Source organism: Acartia tonsa, chromosome 6 (assembly GCF_053477335.1).
Source record: "Acartia tonsa isolate MP-2025a chromosome 6, ASM5347733v1, whole genome shotgun sequence".
Taxonomy (NCBI): Eukaryota; Metazoa; Arthropoda; class Copepoda; order Calanoida; family Acartiidae; genus Acartia; species Acartia tonsa.
Window position 1 is genome coordinate 42,170,653 of NC_137265.1, and position 17,166 is coordinate 42,187,818.

Consider the following 17,166-nt stretch of genomic DNA (forward strand, 5'->3'; position numbering starts at 1 on the left):
TTAATATAACTTTACAAACACAAATACAATAAAAATCTATGTTTTTATTTTGGTACTTTTATGCAGTTTGAATTTAACAGGGCGTTTAACAGAGAAACTAACATTTTTATTAGGTATATTTAAACTGAAGAACTATCCTTATAAAAAAGTAACAGGATGTTTGTCTGTGTGTCTGTGTGTTTGTCTGTTTGTGTGTACCGAAGGATCTCGCTAACCACTGAACCAATCGGGTTCTCCTTTTCAGGGTAGCTTCTCATAGGTCCCGGGAAGGTTTTTAACTATTTTCTTGGAGGTGGGACACCCCCAACCCCCCAAAAAATAAAAAATCCCACGCCCCCCCCCCAAAAAAAAAAAATTTCATTTTTTTTAACTAAAATTAAAAATGAGGGGGGTGCGGCGTGCCCCCCCAAAATATTTTTTACTTTTTCTTTTAAAATCTAAAATAAGAAATTGGGTTATTAAATTCGACTCTCTCCTCCTCAAGTGCCCCTAGAGGCCTCTAGGGGTGTAGCCGCTAGTACCTAATAATGGACAATGTTGTCTTCAACTTTAAGCAAATCAAATCTATACCTTACACAAATTGTAATTTTTATGTTATTTCTGATTTACTATATTTAAAAGCGAAGCACTGAAAAGGTAGGACAAACGGATATTAGCACTTGTATAGTGTCAGAACTGAGTGATCAGAATAGAAAAGTATAAGAGTCGAAGCAAAATTGTAAGTAAATTTGTTGGAAAAATGCTTGATAGAGGAAAATGTTTATGTACGCACTTACATTTTTAGGACTTGATTATAGAGTTGCTTCGCTTTGTTGTCCTAGGAATCAAATACCAAAAACCAGATCAATCGGATAATTAGATCCCATAAAAATTTGTTGTTCAAAAAGTAGAAAAATCAACATGTTTAAAATGGAAGTGCGGACATTCTGGTAATGATTATAGAGTTGCTACGCTTTCCAAATCGTACCATACTACTAAAGGAATCACTACGCAAAGTTTGAAATCGATAGGACAATTAACGAAAAAAGCTATCTGTCTCGGACGGACGGACGGACGGACGGACGAACCGACCATAATTATAGAAAAGCTTCGCTTTAAAAAAATAAATGGTCGTGTAACCTATTCAACAATCATAATTTTAACAATGACAGACATTGTCTAATATGCACTGTCAGACAACATTGTCTTAGAGACATGATAACTTATAGAGTAACTCTGCTGCTCAACCTACTAGCATACCTGATATTTACTAATCTTATCCTCTGGTTCAAACTGGCTGGTCACTTGGAAGAAAGAGGAGAAATCTTCTATGGAGTCGAGTTTTGTCCTGGCTAGCCTCTTCTTCCGCTCTGTCTCTGGGTCTGGTGGCTTGTACAGAGTTATCTGGGTTCTAAAACAAGGAGAGTAAACTGTAATACAGTAAAAACTAAAAAATCTACATTCAAAAAGACAATAAGATAATAATGTCATAGGCGGTTTCCCTCAAAATGCCGAGTCGAGCACAGAAACACGGAACATCCTCTTCCTTCATTTAAAATAGATTTAAAATGAGAGGAGATTTTCTTGTGTTTTTGCGATAGTTTAGGATAAAGAAAAAACTACTAACCCTTTTTAATTTGTTTTTAATAAGCGGATGGGTTTTATATTCGCTGGGAAAGTACCAAGACAACTGAAAACTATTTGAAAAATTGAAGTCCATAGGACGATTCTTAAAAAAACTATCAAAGCTATCCTTTACAGACGGACCGACCCTAAATGTAGAAAGGTTCAACTAATATAAAAATAAAAATATAAAATGATCCCTGAAATACGTTTGAGTAACCGTCTTGCGAAATTTGTTGTTTTGGTGAAATTTGCAAATTTTTACTTGCAGCCCTTTCCGATTTAGTGGCGTAACAAGGAAAGACAAAACAAGAATTTTTTAGTTCTTAAGCTGTGCAGCTTTTCTGTTACAGTAATTCAACATATACCAGTGGCTAGAGGCTTCGTATTAAAACAAAAAATAATTTATTGAGGTTTTTTGAAGTCGCTATATTTATTTTTATATAAGTAATATAAACTATTGAACAAACAGTTGTATATAGAGAGATATTTATCAAATTAAGATGATGTTTTTCTGTCTGTTAAGGGTTTTACCTATTTTGGGGAAGGGTAGCTACACTAGAAACCCCCCCCCCCCCCCCCTAAAACTCCTAGTTTGTTATAGTAAGAGAGAATATAGACAATAAAGTTTAAATTTCTGAGTACGCCCTACATAAATCTTATTATTTACTTTTGACCATGACGTCAAATACTAGTCACATTAACCAATAACAAGGACGAAATTCTCCAGATATAAAGACAGATGGTCTCCAGATATATCATTTCTATTAAGTTATGGGTGTTTTAAAAGTATTACTTCCTTTTTATGTAGCTCAGCTACTCCATAACTTGGGCTTGTTCGGATAACAATTTAAGGGGCTATATATATAGCACTTACACATCTAGCAAATTTACAGTAAACTCCAATAAGACAAGGAAGCAATGTTTTTTTTCAGATGTAATATCTCTCATTGGTTAGTGATTATTTATTTGATATTAGCGATCAAACGCTTTGTTAAAGTCAAAGTACATTAAACTACCAAATTTTAATTATCATTGCGAAGCAAAGCTCTCAAATCATAGGTTAAGAATTATGAATTGAGTGTCAGAAATAAATAAGCAGAATATCAATCTATAGGTCTACTCTGAAGTTTCTTCGCTTAAAATAGTGTACCTTGTTGTCTTAGGAATTACAAAAATCAAATAATTATATATTTAACATAAAAAACATAAAACATAAAAAACATTTATTCAGTGACAGATTACGCCCCGTCTTACGAAGCAGTACATACAATAGTACACCAAGCTACTGCTTAGTACCAGGTGTACTTTACAATTTTTCATAATATTTATAAATTTAAATTGCATGACTAACACTAGATGTTATGTGTGGCACTGATTAGGCTTCCCTAAAAGTAGGAATATGCGTATCCGAGATGTTTGCATTGCCTTTTTTAGGTTGGCATTAAAATAATAAGAAAAATAAGAAATAATAATGTCAAAATAAATGTAGGTAAAATTAAATGGACAGGGGAAAGAGAGAAGGAAAGAAGGGTTACAACAAATTTTAAGGCTAGTTTTTCTTAAATTTTAAAACCATTTCTGTAATTAATAATGTAAGGTTTTTAATAAATCCAGGCAAATCAATATATTTTAAGTACATTCATTACATTCTTCAATATTACATATAGATTTAAAAAGTTCATCTTGAAGATTTAATGCAAATGTTTTTTTAGGAATATTCTCATTTAAAAGATCTTTTTCATGACAAAAATTATTCCATAGTCTTTGAAATGAAAATAATGGAAACCTTTCAATTTTTTTAAATTTGGCTATTGGAATATAAAACTCACTAGAATTTCTTAGTTGTCTCTGATTTCTTAGATTATTTCTAATCCATACACCATCAAAAGAATTTGGTAGCCTCCAGCGAATAAAATCATAAAAAAATAGTAGTTTTGTATAAATAGATAGCTCCTTAATAGGCAAAACATTAATTTTCCTAAACAAAGGTGGCGTATGGCTGTTATAAGCGGATTTGTGTATAATTCTAATAGCTTTTTTTTGTAGAACTACTAAAGGCTTAATAGATGATTCTAAGCCACAGCTCCATGCTGGCAAGCAATACAATAAATGGCTATTTATAAAAGAGTGGAATAGTGTTACTAAGGATTTTTCACATAATATATGCTTAACTCTATTGATTAAAAACAAACTTCTAGATATTTTTTTCCTTAAATATTCAATATGGTATTTAAAGTTAAGTTGAGAATCAATAAAATATTATCAATCAATGTACATGAAGCATGTGTAACTCTAGTTGGTTTAGTAATTAAAGGCAAAAACCCGTTAGATAAAGTGTTCTCTATAAAATCATTTGTTTTTAAATGAGATTCAAATTTAAGGAGATCTAAATTCAAGTCAGACATGATGTAAGAGTCACCTTTATAAGATGACATTGCTGCTTGTAAATTTGATATTTTATCAATAAAATATTCCATCTGATCATTAGAACTCATGCCTTGTATTGGAGAATTAGGACGATAGACACAACTAATTATATTGCTTTTTTTCTGTTCAGTAATAACTTTCAATGTTAAAGATTCAAAAAGATTTTCTTCAAAATATGATAAATCATCAATTACAGTAAATCTATGTTTTTTATGAATATAGATTCCAACTCCCCCTCCCTTCCCCTTTTTTCTAGATGAAAATACAAAATTATAATTTTCAAGTTTATATAGATCTTGATCAATAATTGAAAATATTTCTTTAATACAAATTATGTCAAAATAAATGTTGTTTTGTAGAAGAAAATTGATATATTCTTTAAATTCATCAAATTTCGAGGGTAAGGAACCAAGATTCCATCACTTGCTTGTGGTCGGAAATATTTAAAATAATTGTTGTTAAAAAGGTTAAATCAACTTTTTTTAGTTATGGACTTACTCTAGAGGCGTAGCCGCTAGTTTTAAGTAAAGAATTAAATTTAGATGTGTTCAACTAAACATTACTGTTTAATTTTAGAAACTGAACTTTTGTGTTACAAAATTAGAACAGGTATACTAATTGGTAAAATTAGATAATTGAATAGAACCATAGTTTTCTATATTTTTATATTCCGAGGAAATTAAGGGTGATTAACCCTATCATAAAATAGATAAAACTAAACCTTTTCAGGACCCATAGGGAGCTTGTCTATTAAGAATATATAATTTGATCCTACGGTAAGCTAAATATAAAGCTACATACAAACAAACAGACATTTACATAGACCTTTGTACAAGGGGTTAAATAGTATTGTGATGCAGGGAACTAAATGGAGGGGACGTCCAAGGGGAAGCTGGTAAAGGGGTGATTAACCCCCAAATTTTTTTTTACCCCCAGCCCCACAAAAAAAATTAGAAAAAAACTTGGATGTCATTGCCTCTATGATATAAAGATTACCCCCCCCCCCCCTCAAAAAAATTTAATTTTCGATTACCCCCCCCCCCCTTCTAAATAAAAAAGCTTGGAAGTCCATGGATATTAATACACAAATTACTGTTTTGTATAATACATTTAATGGTTAGTTAGGTCAACTCAACTGAATGAACCAACCAATCAAAATTAATTTAAAGTTCCCAAAGTTTTTAAGCCGACGAAAAAAAAACGTAGTTCTAAAAATCTGAGAACTAGTGTGATAAACAGTCCAATGTCCCCTCCCTCCCTTTTATGTTAGAATATTTATCACTTTTCCGTGAAGAAAACTGTTTACTTTTAAAAGATCAATATTCTATTTATAGCATTTCAATCAGCTGCTATAGGTCATTCATTATTTTCATTCACTATCTTTTTATCTAGTCCGTTTCTCTGTCAGTCTGTAAAGTATGAAAATATTTGTTAGACAGTTTTGATTCAGAATTAATGATTGACATGTCGAGAAATTGTTATGGACAGTCTATTCTACATGTCTGTCTTTTAAGTAATCATGTTTTGAGCTAATTCATGAAAAACTTTTCTGAGGCATTACCCTGACAGGGGGTGGGTTTTTTTGGCTTTGAAAACAGAGATTTTCTTTCTATTGGACAATACAATTATTTCCTTAAAGACTATTAATGCAGCCGTTTGCTAGTTTTAAGCGAACACACACATATAACTTAATACTATATTATATTCTCAATTTAATATAAAATGTTTTCTTTCTAAAATCATTAACAAATAAATTGAAAACATTATAAATATAATTGTATGAAGTATTTTAGGAAATTAAAAGAATAAAACATGATAATAAAATAAAAGTATAAAAATGAAACATTGAGAAAAATACCAAATTAGATAGTTGAACTAAACAGAAGTCAATTACCTCCAAAACTTTATAAAAATAAAAGTTAAATCATAAAGATATCCTACTTATAATAAAGTAACAGAATGTCTCTCTGTATGTTTGTCTGTACCGAAAGATCTTGCTAACATATATAAGCTTTGAGATAGTTTAAGCTGTAATGCAAAATACTAAGTAGCATATAATTTTGTTTCATTATTAAGATCTCGTTAACTATTGAACTGGTTGAGTTCAAAATTTTTAAGAAGCTACACATAGGTCCCGTTATGGTTTTATGCTATTTTTTTGGAGAAAATATTACCGTAACAAAACATTAAGCATTAATACATTAAACCAAACACCTATGACAAGTTGTAGAGTAGCTCCACTACTATGAAAGTGTTTTCATTAAATATAAAAAGTGTAGTGAGTATTTTTAGAACGCAATAAAAATTCCAATGCAACTAAAAGTGGATATTTATTTCTGACTTTATAAGCATGATAGAATAAACGTGGAGAAATGGAGAAAAAAAGGCACTTTGTCAACTTTTAACGGCTAGATTTTTTTTTCATTGCAAAAGAGAAGCCTCTATATTTAAAGTAAGTCCGTTCGTCGAAACGGTAAGCTCTTTAATTTAGGCATGTTATAATTGATTTATCGAAATCGAACTTAACATGGGGATTCCTGTAAAAGATATGGAAAAATATGGAAAGTGTAGTTACTCTACAGTCTCTAACAAACGTCCTTTTGTCTTATTCAATCAGATTTTTTTGTTTATGTGCTGTACAGTTTTTTGTTGTCCTATCAATGTAATTTACACTGATTTATCATTTAGAGGATAGGACTTCTAGATAAAGGACGTGTTATCAAGTAATTTATGTTTTTTAATATATAATTCTTTTTTTCTCGTATTCATTCGAATCCGGTGGATAGGAACCGGAAGTCATCCATACGAAAAAACTATGTCTAGCATCGTATTATATCCATCCTTCGGCACTTTGGGGCTAAAAAAACTAGTTTTAATCTTATAATTGTACATTCTATAACCGCAGAAAGCCGTTTATAATACGATGAAAGAAATAACTATTACTTAATCTGTATCAATAAAGTCTATGATATTTCAGAGATATCAAATTGTTTATTTTCAGTGTCTTATCCCTGTATTAAGAATGAATAGGATTGGTTGTCTGCAATTATTTTTGTTACCTAATCTGGGCTTCTGGAGGATGATCGTATTTCAATACTATATCTTTTATTGTCCTATCACTAAAATTTACCTTATTTGAAGGATAAGGCTTCTGAACAAAGGTCGTTTTTATCAAGTAATAGGTTGTATGGATGCTATAAAGTTTTCTTGTTACCTAATCTGGCCTTATAGATGACTATATAAGTAAAAAAACTTAAAGAGACAGCAAATTTGTTTTCAGTTTACTGTACCTGTACCTAATCTGGTCTTTTGGTTGTTTATCTGAATCTATAAAATTTAAAAGATAGAAACATCTTTATTTCCATGGTCCTATTAAGGATAAAAAGGATTGGTTGTTTGTAGTTAATATTTGTTACCTAATCTGGTCTTCTGGTGGTTTATCTGAGTCTACAACAATAATTGATGGAATAGCAAACACGGTACACATTTTTATACATTTACATATATCTGAAACTATATTAGAGACTATTACTTTTTAAGTTTGAAAGCCTTTAAATACGACTAAATGAACCAACGATTTTTTATGAAATGATTGCCCCCAATTAAACAATATACTATCAATTATTTTGGTTTGGAATTAGGGTTTCCTTAGCCTTACAGACTAAAGGAATATGTAGACTTAGGATATATTAACTTATAGGCTATCCTTAATAATTTCATAGGATTTGGCCAATTATCTCTTATAAATGGATGTAGAATATACATGGATTTTATGACAGGGGAAAATTGTCTTCAATCTAGCTTGCTAATATGGAACTCGTTCATTGAGTATGATGGGATGGGGTAAAGGGGCGGATGGGGATATCGTTTTTTTAACCCGCTGAGAGTTTAACTTTATTAGAGAACATAAAAATATGGTGTAAGATTTAAATGAAATAATTATCCGGTCTCTTTTGTATCCAAAACTCTTGATCAAAAATAAAACTAATTAATTCATGGAAAAGTTAAAAGTTATTACCTATACTGTTAACTTTTATTTTCTGTAATAACATTATTTGAAAAAGTTTTGTTGTCTGTTTGAAGTACAAACTATAATATGTAGAAGTCAACCGCAATAATTTTTATTTTAAGTTTTAGAAAAAAGTTTTAAAATATCTTATTTTGGAGGGGGTAATTTTTTTGGAGGGTGGTGGTCCCACCCCCCCCCCCCCTCCCCTACCGTTATAAACCTTCCGAAGACCTATGACAAGTTACATTGTACAGGAAAACCCAGTCAGTTCTGTGCTTAGAAAGATCCTTTGGTACTGACAGAAACACACACACACACATCCTGTTATATAAGGATGGAACAGATACATTGTACATCATTCCCTCAGAGAAACATCCTATCTTGTTGATGAGAAATGCAAAGATCTTAGGATATAAGACAATGGACCATAAATTGTTATACATCCTCAATGATGATAAAATATTATCCTTCCTTTAGATTAAAATCATTGGTTGTAATTACTGGACACTGCGAGTTTTAACCACCCAAAGATGAAATAAAAGTTCATAAAGCAGTCGATCCAACAAAGGAGATAATGTGATTGTAAAACTCTAGAAACCAGCATAATTTACAGTCAACTGTCCTCTCCATCCCTGAGAAAATAAAATTCTCCCTGACTTTAGCTCAGGGGCGTCCAAGCTTTTTTTTTGGGGGGGGGTAAAAAATTTTAGGGGGGGGGGGTAATTCGTGTTTGGGGGGGGTAAAATGGCGCGCGAAGCGCGCCGAAATTTTTTTTTACCCCCCCCAAAATTTTTACCCCGGGGGTAAAATTTAATTGGGGGGGGTAATTACCCCCCCTAAAGTCTGTTGGGGGGGGTAAATACTCCCCCCAAATCTGTTGGGGGGGGTAATTACCCCCCCCCAAACTAATTTACCCCGGGGGTAAAATTTTTGGGGGGGGTAATTTAATTATGTAAAAAAAGCACCTACCTAATCTATTAAGTTAATAAGTACTATCCTATAACATAAAGTAGTAAGTAAGGTTTATTTGACTATAGCTTCAGATTTCATTACTTTTAATACTGAGTTCTCCTTTTTAGGAAAGCTTCACATAGATCCCATGATGGTTCCACACTATTATAGGTCAATCCTTTGAGTGGTTTTAGGCTATTTTTCTCCTCCCTTTTTACCCTTTAGAAAACACGAGTTCTTAGATGCTAAGGGCGCCACTACTATTCAAATATATAGTAGTATCTCATTCTTTAGAACATAAAAATACAATAATTAACTCACTAACCAATGAACCAATTTGATTATACTTTAAAGTGAAGCGTCTTATAGGTCCTGGTAAGTTTTATAACTAGTTTTGAGACACCCTGACATCCTCCCAAAAGAAATCGCCTATAGAAATTCTTTTTCATTATTTAATGAAATATTTAATTTAGTTAGGTATCTATTTTATGGAATCTTCAGTGCTTTACAATTACATCATAGATCCCCGGGATGGTTTTAGCCCTTATAAAGGCCCAAGCAAATAAAACATGATCAAACTATTAAATTTTTTGTTATCATGGTCTTCAAGATCTGATTTAATTGAAACATTAGGATATACTTTTCATTAACTATTAGGAGACCAAACGAGGAACATAAAATATATTACACCTCAAGGCTCGAGTCACACTATGACTTTTTTTAGGGGGGGGGGGGCGGGGATTACTCCCTCCCCCCCCAAAAAAAAAATTTTCAGTAAAATTTTTTTTAAGAACATTCAATTTGGGGGGGGGGGTAAATACCCCCCCTAAAAAAAATTTTTTAAAGAACATTTATTTTGGGGGGGGGATAATTACCCCCCCCAAAATCGTTGGGGGTGCCTACGGCACCCCCAAGGTAGGGGTAATTTTTTTTTGGAGGGGGTATTGTTCAAAAAATTTTGGGGGTGCCAAATGGCCCATTACCCCCCCCCCCTTAGACTCCTATGCTTAGCTTCACACGTCTGACTTAGTAGTAATTCAGCAGTTAGATATAATCGATTAAGATATCTACTCAGTAACAGCTAATTTTGATACACTTTACTCTAAAGCTGCTTTCTTTCAACTTAAACTAAAATTTATTTTCATTTATTTTGATAAATACTATAAAAAAAAAACTGAAAAGCCTTGGTGTGTATTTTTCCAGAGATCTAAAGGGATAAGACTATGGCCGATAAATTAATGTACATCCTCAATGATTATACACAAAATTACACTTTCTGTAGAATACAATTGGTGGTTTTAACGTTTGAATACTCGTTCTAATAAACTGCGCCACCCAATCAAAATTCATCAAAAGTTCCCAAAGTTCGTAAGCCAATGAATAAGAAAACGTTATCATAAAACATTGAGGACCAGTGTAATGAACAGTCAAATGTCCCCTCCCTCCCTGGTATTTTTCCCTTCAGTTTAATATTTCGGGGTCAAACAGAGAGACAAGAATAAAATTTTGCAATGTAAGTCTGCGAGGGGTGGTGGACATTTAACTAAAAATTATATTCTTAATCAAAGTTTTATAAACTCGTCTTTTGATTCGTTTCATTAGAAACTTTTAGTAATTTTTGATTGGTTGGTCCAAACTACACTGTAATTTTTTTCTACTGAAGGTTATTTTGTTTTTAATTATCAGGGTAAAGTACTAGAAAAGTATGAACTGTTCACTTTTACACTGTCTGGTTTTAGGCTATTAATCTCAAATGAAAATGAACCCAACTTTCAATTTTTTTATATTTTTTTTTTATTTTCTTGTGTACGATTTCTCTTGGTAGGATGGTGGTACCCTCCCCCAAAATAGTACCTACGAGGACCTATGAGAATCTACATTGTAAAGAAGAAAATATCGTTTCAGTGGTTAGCGAGATCCTTCGGTACAAACAAACATCAGACCAAGATCCTTTTACTTTATAATAAGGATGCATGTTACTAAGGCCAATCTGCTACTTCTTATTAAAATTATGAAACACCAAATACATTTGTATATACAAAAAAGTGTATATTATAAAGAAGCTACGCTGAAAACAAAGCTGAATTACGTCACCAGGGAGAGAATAATTGTATAACTTGTATTTTGACTTCTATTTCTCCAAGAAAGTGGTCACTTTATAGTTGAATAACAACACAATTTCAGTCTAGCCAAGGTAAACTTTATACTGTGATATAATACCATTATGTAACTAGAGAGCCTAAATAATAGAGGGGAAGTTTAAGCCTATTATTTGTTTTTAGTTTATTTATATAAATGAAACTATTTAAAGGTATATTTAACTCTCATTATTACGAGTGGATACGCCCCTGGAGACATCTAGGGACACTTTACATTTGATTATTAGTAGCGAAGCTACTCTATAATTTGAAATGTCAGTCTGTATGTATGTATGTCTGAAACGTTTTGGGGGAAACGTGATTTTCTCAGCTCCTACAAAAGATAGAAGGCTGAAATTTTTTGTCAACATTCCCATCAATAAGGAGCATAATTAAGTATGAAACATTGTCAGCGGTTGGACTGCTTTTAAGCAGCTTTTTAGCCGCTTTTAATTTTCAAAACTGATTTTCTTGGCTCCTGTAAATGAGAAAAGGCTGAAACTTCTTGTCAACATTTCCATCAACATGGAGCATAATTATGTATAAAACATCAATAGCGGTTGGACTGCTTTTAAGCAGCTTTTTGGCCGCTTTTATTTTTCAAAACTGATTTGGTCGGCATTTGTAAAAGAGAGAAGGCTGAAACTTCTTGTAAACAATCTTATTGATATGAAGCATTATTAAGTATAAAACATCAATAGCGGTCAGACTGCTTTTCAGCAGCTTTTTAGCCGCTTTTATTTTTCATAACTGATTTGCTCGGCTCCTGTAAAAGATAAAATGCTGAAACTTTTTGTCAACATTCCTATTAATATGGAGCATAATTAAGTATGAAACATCAATAGCGGTCGGACTGCTTTTAAGCAGCTTAGAGCCGCTTTTATTTTTAAAAACTGATTTTCTCGGCTTCTGTAAAGATAGAAGGCTGAAACTTCTTGTCAACATTCCCAACAATATGAACCATAATTAAGTATTCCTCATCAATAGCGGCCAGACTGCTTCTAAACAGCTCTTTAACTGCTTTTACTTTTTGCAACAGATTTTCTCGGCTCCTATCTTTGGTAGTCTGATTGCTTTTAAGCTGCTTTTTGTTTTTAAAACTTTCAGATATAAACCCTAAGTTTCATGATTTTAAGTTTTTGCATATTTATCTCCTTCTTTTCTTTGTTATGATAACAGTTAATCAGCTCTATAAATTACTTTGTCTGTTTGTCTATTTTATTATAGATTTTGTGCTTCGCTACTTATGGATGTTGTCATCCTTGTTTTATTATATAAAGTAGTAAGCTTTTTTGAAGGATTTCAAACGATATAGTTCTTCTTTACAGTGAAGCTTATAGGTCCAAAGAAGGTTTATAACTATTTTTTTGGGAGGGTATCTCCACTCTCCCTAGAAAAAAATCCACCTAAATATTATTTACTTTTTCTTTTTAAAACTTAAATTGAAAATTGGCGGATGGGGTCACCTTCCCATTCCACCTAGAGGCTTCTAGGGGCGTAGCTGATTGCTGATACTCTATATTTTACCAAGTTCGTTCTCCTACTGTTTGATTTGTTAAGCTGCGATATTGTGGATGCTGTCATCTATTTCCAAATATTAAAGTCAAGACATTAATTAAGCGGATTTTAATTACTAAAAAAATGAATTTCAATAAATGGTTCGGATACTATTTAATTTCGATTTGTCTGAGAAAAAATGCAAATTTTCAGACTTTTTTTTTAGATATCTATAGAATAGTATTGTACAAGCAAAAAATATTATGCAGGGCTCGGCACGAGTAGCCACAGGGAAATCGACGTTATACATAGGGTACCCCACGTAAACTGTTTAAACTGTATAAACCTTTCCTAATACATAAACCTATTCTTGCTCTTCAGCTAAATAACTACTGGTCTTGGATGGTTTTAAGCTATTTTTATTGAACCCCAACTCCCCTCCTCAAAAATTTCTTTTCTAGTGCACTCATTTTGCAATAACATAAATGAAATAGATGTTTTTTGCAATAGCAAATTAAAAAAAAACTTTGGCGTTTTCCTCTTCAATTATAGGACAGGCAGGCAAGGGGGCCGAGCGCTGCGGCTAGGCAGGCAAGGGTGTCGAGTGCCGCGGCCAGAGTTCATACTTCTGTCAGGGGGGGGGGGGGGGGTTATACAAATTTTCAATATTGAAAAAAATATTACCAAAACTTTTTACCCCTTATTTTTGCTACTAGTTTAAAAGGAATCATAATTTTTGAGAATATATGGTTATATGTTCCATCTACGTATCATCAAAAAGAAACAAAAACAATCTTAAGATTGCAGAAAAGTTGGAACTAAAACCATTTTTCTCGAGGCACTAAATCCCTAGTAACTAAATTGAATTAAAAATATGCAATGTTGATAAAAATAGTTACTTTTCAAACGTCAAACAAATTAATTTTACACTAACATTTTTTGTTGCAACTTTATAAAGTACAGAATACAGTAAAGAATTTGAATTAGTTATCACTTTGTAAGGCAGTAATTCTTTTTCTTCTTTGGCTGAAGTTCAGATGGATATTCATAGGCGGGGTGGGTGATCTTGGCATTAGTGGCGCAATAGACAACCCTAATCTTGAATGACTCCCCTCCCTAAAAAAAATTTCGTAGGTACAAAAAACCTGTGGTTAAATTCTACTATAATTAGGCCAAAATTAAAGGGGGTGGATCATCCCCCATCCACTAAAAGTACCATAAAAAGGAGATGTAAATCTAGGGGGATTAACCGCCCCCTCCCCCCACAAAAAAAATAACATCCCTCTTGTTGTCTGTATTACACTTTACTCACAACCCCTCTAGATTTTTCTTTAAGTTAGGTGTCAAACTTTTCAGATGCACTTCGCGCACTCCTCTTGCAAACCCCTGTTCACGCCAATGAGATGATAATAATTTAATGTAAACGTATACACTGATCCACTGAAACTCCCCACTGCACTTGCATAGATGTTGTAATGGTTTTATTAGCACAGCAACACAGATGGCGATTTAATAATGGATTTATTATTACTTGGATCTTATACCAGATTATTATGTAGTCTAATAAAGTGAATCTTGTAGCTGGATAAAATAACTATCCTCCCTGTAACCCAACCCTTCGCCTCCTACTGGATGAACGAACTGTCCAATAAGTGATGTCAATGTTAGCAACCAAAATTTACTACTATTTTTCCTCAGTCATAATATCCACGCATATTCTACATCCATTGATTAAACACTTACATAAGCTAAACAAACAGTAATACAAATCGGTTTTCTTTTCCATTTAATTACTTGTCTAATATTTATTTCACTTTCAATAAAGTCCTATTAAATTCTTTAGATATTTTAACTTCAGTTATTGATGGGCAATTTTGGACATGTCTAGTTTGTAGTACCATCCAATCAAGATTTAATAGAAATATAAAAAAAAAGTAACAGGCCGTTTTCACTCCACTGCACAGGGAGAGCATAGGCCGCTGACAATTTGTCAGTGTTTATGTAACAATGTGGCTCTATTTATGGATATGGGATAGGGTTGTCAGCCCTAAGCCTTATGATTGGGGTGTAAAGCGTCCATTTGCCCACCAGACAACCGACCCTTTAATTGCACGACCTTTTTCTGAGAAGTCCTTACTGTGCATGGTAGTGAGTTGCGCCTGTTTTTGGGCCAATTAATTCCCCCTACTTTAACTATTTATGTCGCGAACCTGACATAGCAGCAGAAGGAACCATTTCTAACGTCTTTAGTTATGACGCGGTGTCGGACCGAGATTCGAACCTATCACCTTCCCGACGACAAGCAGATGCGCCACGTGTTGAGCCACGGTCGCAGGTATTAATAGAAGTATACTGAACAAATGAGAGAATGGCACTGCTGTTTGAATCAACATAAGAAAATTTGAAAGCCCAAAGTTTTTGAGGTAACCAATGAGAAAACATGTTAATTGAACTTTAGGTACTAATATAATTTCCAGTCCAATATCCCCTCCCTTCCCACAGCTCACCCAGAAAAATTGGGCGTCACTGTCAATTTGTAAACGCAAATGATGATAATAATGCACACCCCAGCTTGTCTTATTAATAAACTTAAATTGTCACAGAGCTAAGAACTTAAATTTGTTCACAACTTTTACTATGCTGTCCCCAAAGTTTTGTTGTCATTTTCTCTCATTCAATATGAAATTGATCTCAGGTATAATGTATAACCAACAAGCGAAATAAATACAAAATAATATTTGAGGGGCAATTTTACGATGTGTTGCCCCCCAACGCCAGCTGAAAACACGTATAGGTTTCGTGATTTTTTTCCGAATTAATTTCATTGTTGGTATAAGCTGGTTTGATCTATCTCTTTGCATTGTTTGTGTTTGAATTTCAAAAGTCCGATAATTGGTTGTTATTTTTTTTATAAATATTATCCAGGATTTTGGAGTGGAAAAAATATAAGAGTTTATTTTGTCATTTATAAAATAAACAAGGATGACAACATCCATAAGTAGCGAGGCTCAAAAATTCTGAATGTAAATCGGAAAAAAATTACTTTAGAGCAATGTCATACAATGAACATTAATCAAACACGAAAACTTAAAAATTTAAGAATCGATCTAGCACCGCAATTAATAGACAAATCTTAATGTAACTGGATTGAAATAAGTAGAACAAGATCATATTCAATCCCTGATAATTTCAGCCTTCAATAATAGAAAAAAATCACGAAAACCTAAAACTCGATCCAGCACCCCAATAAATAGACAAATCTTAATAAAAATTCGTGGAATTATGTAAAATGTAAAATTAAATATTCTTTTATCTTGAAAAGGAGTTGAGAAAATCGCGAAAACATGAAAATCTAAGAATCGATGTAGCACCCTAAATAACAGACAGACGGACGATCAGACTGACGGAATTATAGAGTAGCTTCGGTACTAAAAAAATATTAACATACCCTTTATTTTATTTACATCATTAGGGACAATTTAAATAAGTTTAAAACACATTTAGCTTGTAATTAAGAGCTTCGGCGGATTCTTGACATTTTTCTCCTTGTTTCACTATTTTTTAACTAAAAATTTCATTGAAAATACGTGAATTTGTTATCACAAAGAAAAAACAATAATACACATCTTTAATCTTTGACCTTGTAAAAGTTGAAGAACTTGAAGTTGAGAATAAAAAAGGTATAATAACAATTGTACACAAACTGAAGAACAAAGTTTTCAATGATAAAATATTGTTCTCTGTGCAGAGCGCTGCCCGAGTTCTCAACTGAAAAGTTGGCGCTTATAGGCTTCTCTGTTTTTATAATTGTCAGGGAGAAAGTGATAACAAGAAAATTAATTACAATTTTTTAATAGGACGGACAATAACGTCCATAATGTGTAGCTAGTAGCTCAGTGGTAACATTAATTTACCAGGGGGTGTAAACTATTCGGGGTTTGTAAACTATTAGGGGGTAAAAAGGAAAAGGCAGGCCTTTAAAATTTTAATTTTTAAGATGGGGCTGGAGGGGAGTGGTGGCTGACTCCCCGAGTACAGCATGCCACTGGTGGCAACATATTGAATTTTAGTGGTGAGAGTTTATAACCCACGAAATTCTCAGTTGCAATACTTCACAATTTATCCTCCTGGTTATGTAAGAAGGGAAATTATTGAAAAGTTTGGAATTATGTTCAAAAAAATCAGAACAACCCTTATCTAACTCCTTTTCAGAAGATAGCTTCATTCATTACAGTTACTGTCTTTAGGACACATACCATGTTAAGCAAGTGTGAGAAATAAAGACCTGGACATATTGACTTTTCAAATCTGTCTCTTCCTAATTCTTTTGAATCGTTAACCTACCCATATTAAGTCTATAAAAATGATGGAGCTAAAAGGCATTCAAGCATTTTATTTATGGGTTGAAAGTTCAAATCTCAAAATGTCAAAAATTTACATGATTTGTAAAAGTCAGGGTCCTTTAACCAAGTATAGAGCATAGCGCAAAAAAGAATAATCAAGGGATTTCAAATGTTTCAGGTGTGGCTGATTATGTTC

The 17,166-nt window shown here is 32.8% G+C and overlaps 1 protein-coding gene across 1 annotated transcript in view; it reads right to left on the bottom strand.

Moving 5' to 3' along the window:
- The window catches only part of LOC145322706 (uncharacterized), a 50,387-nt gene extending 42,838 nt beyond the window's left edge, over nucleotides 1-7,549 (bottom strand). Inside the window, exons 1-2 of the mRNA XM_080164927.1 lie at nucleotides 7,449-7,549; nucleotides 1,240-1,390 (exon numbers count right to left, since the gene is read on the bottom strand). Of these exons, the coding sequence (XP_080021053.1) occupies nucleotides 1,240-1,390; nucleotides 7,449-7,519 (222 nt within the window). The 5' untranslated portion in view covers nucleotides 7,520-7,549. The remainder of the gene's footprint in view (nucleotides 1-1,239; nucleotides 1,391-7,448) is intronic.
- Nucleotides 7,550-17,166: the final 9,617 nt, after the last annotated feature.